At 54.6% G+C, this 6,000-nt stretch overlaps 1 protein-coding gene across 1 annotated transcript in view; it reads left to right on the forward strand.

The window, feature by feature from the left end:
• WNK2 (WNK lysine deficient protein kinase 2) overlaps nucleotides 1–4,450 on the forward strand; it is a 124,785-nt gene extending 120,335 nt beyond the window's left edge. Inside the window, exons 28-29 of the mRNA XM_045563487.1 lie at nucleotides 1,503–1,614; nucleotides 4,262–4,450. Of these exons, the coding sequence (XP_045419443.1) occupies nucleotides 1,503–1,614; nucleotides 4,262–4,287 (138 nt within the window). The 3' untranslated portion in view covers nucleotides 4,288–4,450. The remainder of the gene's footprint in view (nucleotides 1–1,502; nucleotides 1,615–4,261) is intronic.
• Nucleotides 4,451–6,000: the final 1,550 nt, after the last annotated feature.

Raw genomic sequence — 6,000 nt, forward strand, 5'->3', positions numbered from 1 at the left:
TTTGCTATTTTGTTCCCTTTAGCCATGCCCTTATCCTTATGGCAATACCTCACTCTCCTACTGGCTGAAGGTTTATAGTAGATTTAATATTTGGCAGGGTAAGAACTCCAATGTTGATCCTTTTCAATAATTTCTCGATTTGGGGGAAGTCCTTAATATTTGCATGTATGTTTTAGGAACAGCCTGTCACTTTTTACAAAATAACCCACTGGGATTTCTACTGGGAGTTTATTAAGTCTATTGGGAGTTGATTAACTGAGTGAAATTGGACATGTTTAACAATATTGAGTGTTCCTATGAACACGGTATCTCTCCATTTATTTACATCTTTTTTATTTCTCTTTAGTGTAAAGATGTTATAAGTCTTTCATTAAATTCATCTCTCAAGTAGTTGATGTTTTAGAATGCTATTATAAATTTAAATTTCATTTTCCAGTTGTATGTTGCTAGTATATAAAAATACAGTAGGCTTTTGTACCTTGTATCCTGCAATCTTGCTAAATTTGCTGTTAGTTCATTTGCTGTTAGCAATTGGTTTGTCCATTCTTGTGGGTTTTCTCCATGCATAGTCTTGTCATCCTCAAATAAGGACAGTTTTCCTTTTCCCTGTCCAGTGTGTACCTTTTATTTGTCTTCTTCCCTTGAGGTGCTGACTAGAAGTGAGGAGGAGCCTTGGGGAAGCACTTGTCGTTTCACCCACAGCAGGGGCTTAGCTGCCATTCTGCAGAAGCCCTTTGCAGGTGCAGGGGCTCCCTCTGGCTGCTGGCTGCTGAACAAGCTGTCCATGCAGGGGCGTGGGAATGGCCGAGCGCCCTCCCTGCGTCTGTGGAGGGAAGCGTAGTGATTCCCAGCGGGACAGCAGCCTTGCCTTCCTGTGGCAAACCCCACTTGCTTGTGATGTTTTATCTTTTTTATAGTTGCTGGATTTGAGTTGCCAGCATCTTGCCGAGGGCATTCAAAGGCTGTTGGTCTGGGATCTTTCTTGCAGCAGCCTCGTCAGGTTCCCAGCAGGCCATGCTGGTCTTGCGGCAGTTGCCTCCCCTCAGCTGGCTGGAGAGTAGGGGCTGCCCTACCGTCGCCTCCCTGGACTCGGGCTCTGCCCAGGCGCTGGGGCACCTGCACCGCCCAGCTCCCGTAGTGGCACCGCCCGGGCAAGCAGAAGGCCTTCCTGTTGGCTGGGTGGAGGGGTGTGGGGCCACTTGTGTGCCCTCAGGGGCCAGGCCCCTCAGGTCCTGCATCAAGGCCCATTTTGGCTGGTGGACAGCTCAGGTGTGTGGCCCCTAAGGTGGCCAGGCCGAAGCTTTGGGAAGCAAGTAAGGGAGGGCAGTGCTTTCTGCCTTGCACCATCATTTGGGTATCAGCCCTTAGAGGTGTGTATCCATGGCAGGTCCCAGGACCACTGTCTCCTGAGGGTGGAGAAACTGTGGGGACTCCAGGGACCACTAGGGGAGGCCAGCTGATTGCAGCCAAGTGTACCTTTTTCTTGTCTTTGTGTCTCATAGATGACCACACCTCAAGCAGGAGTGGGGATGCCGCGTCTGGCCCCAGTACCCGGCCCTCTGTCCTCCACAGTCATTCCTGGAGCCGCCCCGGCCCTGCCCGTGCCCACACCAGGTACTGCCCTTTCCAGCCTCCCAGCCCCACCCTGTGCACGGCCTCTGGGTCCGTTCGGAGGCCTGCTCCCAGCCCCAGTGTCCTGGGGGTCCTGGGAAGCCCAGGTGGGTCAGCCGGAAACACAGGGCAGCTGGAGTCCCGCCCAGGTGCCAGTGCTGCCCGCATTCTGGCGGCCGCCATCCGTCAGCACGCCCAGGCCCCGGCTGCAAATCACGTAGCCTTCTGCCCTGCCCCTTGTGGTTTGGCCTCTGACTCCCTCCCCAACCCGTGGGCACAGTGCCCAGCCAAGAGGGGGACAGCATGTGGGCAGCGCGACTGGCTTCCTCTGTGGCTTCAGACCCGTTCGCTCTTAGGTTCCCAGGGTCCACGCACAGTCTTCACACCCACTTCCTGTACTTGAGTTGATGGGTAGAACCTTGTCATCACCCTGCAGAAGCACAGTGCCTTGAATTCCAGCTTTTCTGTTTCCTGACGAAAAGAGATGTTAAAAAAATCATTTATCTGAAAAGGTGTATTTCATTTACAATTGGCTTGTGCGTTCATATCCTTATTTACTGTTTTAATTTGCAGAAATGTGAATGGTTTACAAATCAGAAGCTGAATTTTGATCTTGGTTTTCTGTTGTAAATGCCTTTTAAAAAAATGAATTAGCAACCTTAAATATTGAAGCACTTCAGATGCCAGGTGAGCCCGGCTTTGTCCTCAGTGGAACACTGTCTCCCCGGGCTCATTCAGGGACTGAGAGATGACAGACAGACACTCGGACAGGGCATGTGTGCAGAAGTTGGTCTCAGTAAGGCATGCCAGCAGCTTTGTTTGGCTACAAGCGCTAGGTGGGCAAACACGCTGTCGCAGCTGGCGGGCTGTTGTGAGCGCACATAAGGGTGTGCTGGGTGCAGAAACTCCGGCGCCCCCTGCAGAGACGGCACAGTGCCTTCATCAGGGCCTGCCCACTGTCCTGTCCTGCCTGCTTTCCTTCCTGTTCCATGACTTTCATGGAGGCCTGTGGCTCTGCCTGGCCCTGGCATGCAGACCGCTCTCCTGGCCACCCCTAAGGCTGGTCTGCTGGGGGGCAGGATCGTTCTCCTGGGGGTTTCGCTGGGACTTGTGCCCAGCAGTCGGAGGTGAAGGCCCCAGGATGGCTTCTCTGGCAGGTGTGTCCCACCCCCTGCTGGAAAGCAGGCTGCCTGGGGCTGTCCAGCCGTGAACTGAATACTTTCTGTACTTACTAGGACTGGCTAAATTATTTTGGTTTAAATATATTATTCCATCAATTCAGTTAGAATTGAATTTTCTAGGTGATTATGCAGAATCTTCTGCCAGGGCACGATGCTGTCGTAAGAGATTTCTGTTCTCCGTAGCGGGCCCCTTGCCCTGTTCTTGAGTGGAATAGAGGCTGCTCTTGCCCGTTTCCCCTCTTGCCTGTTAGGCCTTTCCTCGTACCTGACCGTCAGTGGCACGGAATCCCCAAGAGATTGTACACGTGAAGGAGAAAAATAAACATCTTTGCTCGAAAACAGTGTGAAACAACATCTTTTTCTTACCCTCTGCCCATGTGAAAGCCAAGCTGGCCAGGCTTGCAGGGAGGGCAGGAGCAGGAAGGCCCGAGCAGGCCTGTTCTGGGCTCAGCTTCGCCCACACCTCTGGAGGGGGGCGCTGAGGGGGCTGGGGGTGTGGAGTGACAGGCTGGGCTGCACCGGGCATGGGGGCCCGAGAGCTGGGCATCCAGCGGGGCTGCCTGGCCCCCAGGCATGGCCGGGCTCTGCTGGCTCCCAGCCTGAGTCAGGCTATTGGCTGGACCTCCAACCACTCTGCACCGAATGTCGTCTAGCAGAGCAGTGGGCCCTGCCCACAGTGGAAAAAAGGGTTTCATTGTCAGTGAAACAGCATGTCCCACCCCTGTCCACGCGGGGGCTGTCTCCTAGGAAGCTCGGTTTTCATAATTTGCTGTGGTTCCTGGAGCCACCTGCTTTACTCCAGGTGGGCCTGACTTGGGGGAGGCAGGGGTTCCCCTGTCGGGCTCTCAGACTCTTGGAGCGCTTGGGGTCACATAGGTCACATGAGAGGCACTGGCTTTCCTGGCAGGCACAGGGGCCTTAGGGAAGGTGGCAGTTGGGGAGAGGACCTGCCCTGTGTAGATGCAGCACACGGTCCTGGCCAGCTCCCCGGCCCCCACGATGGCCTCAAGTGAAGTGGCTTTTCCTCCTGTATGCACATCGCAGGCCTGACCCTGACCAGGCTGAGGGTCTAGGTGTCTCCTGCTGGGTTCGCTGGGGCGGCTGCCTTGCTGCTGTGCCACCTCCCCACAGAGCCGCAGCACCAGGCTTCGTGCTCCTGCGTGGAGGGAGGAGGGACACTCGTCCCAGAACCAGCAGACTCCTCCGCTGCGTTTCAGGTGCCAGAGCACAGCTGGCTCCCAGGAGCCTCTGGGCCGTGCAGGAGCTGCGGGCGGGCCGTGTCCCGGCAGTTGCTCAGGGTAGGAGGCTGGCCCGGACGATAGAGGCCGCGGGCTGTGCCGAGGTCAGCACTGTCTGCGCAGCGCCTGGGGCCCGGCCGGCCCGGCCTCGCCTCGCCCGTCCGCCCGTGTTCGGAGCTCCCGGGAGGCCGCGGCGGGCCTGTAATGGGCTGTGGCGGTTTTGTTTTCCAGATCCTGAAAGTGAGAAGCCCGACTGACCCCGCCCAGACGCCAAAGCGGAGAAGTGACAGGACCCTCAGGGCCAGCCTGCTCCTCCTGTCCAGTTCACGCTGTTTTGTAACCACTTTCTAAGCATTTTTTATTCACAATTGGAAACACAAATGTAATGCAAGAATAAAAAATATTTTGGGGGAGAAAGGACTTTGGATTTTCAAACTCCTTCTCCTTTCTGGAGGCCCTCAGATAGGCAGGTGACTTGGATGTGATGGGGTAGGGGACGTTCCCAGGAACCTGGCACGCCCAGGGCAGCCCCATTCTCTGTAGGGCCCCGGAGGCGGCAGACCCTGGGAGGCTGATCGCCAAGCCCTCACCACCCGAGCCTGCACAGACTCAGGGCCCCTGGGTGACTCCTGGCCTTTGCTCACACAGCTCCATGTAGTTATGGCCTTGGAGGCTGAAGTCACTTACTATTGGCCCCCCAGGGCACAGGGCCAGCGTCCACGGAGTTCTAAAATGACCCTCCTTTCAACATTCACATGCTCTGGCAGGGAAGGCACCGGTCAGTCTGGGGTCTGAGACCTCTGGCTATGGGGCTGGCAGAACAGGACCACCAGCTCCTTGGAGGGCTCACCACCTGTGGTGGGAGGTGTCTAAAACAGAGCATGTAAAATGAGAAACTGTTGAGTGGCCTCACCAGGGAAACATGCAATGGTAAAGTCCCCACACCCTGGCCTGGTCAGCAGGAATAGGGGCCTTAACACTGAATCCAGAGGTCTGGGGTAGAATTGAGGTGTGGTCCATGTATCGCAGAGGGAGAAAAGTGCATCTTCATTTTCATTAATCCCTAACTGCAGTTTAGCATTTCCTCCAGTGATGGATTCGGACCAGGTTAGTGGCACCTAGACTTCATCACTGCTAGAGACTACAGATGCTGCCATGCTGTTACACACAACCCAAAATGCCACTCACATCCATCAGGAAAAAATGCTCAGCTTCTGAGATTTAACTCCCATCCAGCTGGCTGATGGAGTGGTGCAGGCTCCCCGTCTTAAACATGAGTCTTCAGGGCACATCCACGCTGCTTCCGCTTGGGAGTATCCCTGGGGGCTGCCCATGTAGGCCTGTGCAGGTAGCCTCAGGCCTCTGGCTTTCTTCTGGGTGACAAGCAGAGCAGGCCTCGTCCAAGCCTGAGTGGGAGCCATGTGCAGCACGATGTTAGTGTGTGGTTTTGTTGTTGATTTTTTGTCACCTGTTTGTGGCTTATGTTACTGGTTTTCTATTGACTATAAAAATTCAGTTTGCCTTTTTCAAACAGCAAATTTATTTAAGTCATTCACTTTAAGCAAGTTAATAGTACAGGTGCTAATGGTAAGAATTAGCGGTAGAGTAGCAGCAAATGTTGGTAAAGTGGTAAAAATAGTACATGAGCTAATAGTTAAAATTGCAAGGGCAGATGGCTGAAGTTTGGAAACCCAGCAGTGGCTTGTAGGTGGTCGTGGGAGCCCTTAGAAGCAAACACCTGAGAGGGCAAACAGTTCCTCCCAGAATTCCCCAGCACGTGGCACCAAGATCCCTTTACTGTGGGGTGAGTTTTGGCAGGGGTGAGGGGGACAGGTTGAGAGGGCACAGCTGGATAGATTGAACCCTTGCTCACACCACCACACCGCTGAGAGCTCGCCCGCATCAGTCTTCAGAGCAGGAGCCGGTGGGCAGCCTTCCTCCCGGACTCGCTAGCTGAGTCCAGCACACTC

The sequence above is a fragment of the Lemur catta genome, chromosome 10, assembly GCF_020740605.2.
Source record: "Lemur catta isolate mLemCat1 chromosome 10, mLemCat1.pri, whole genome shotgun sequence".
Taxonomy (NCBI): domain Eukaryota; kingdom Metazoa; phylum Chordata; class Mammalia; order Primates; family Lemuridae; genus Lemur; species Lemur catta.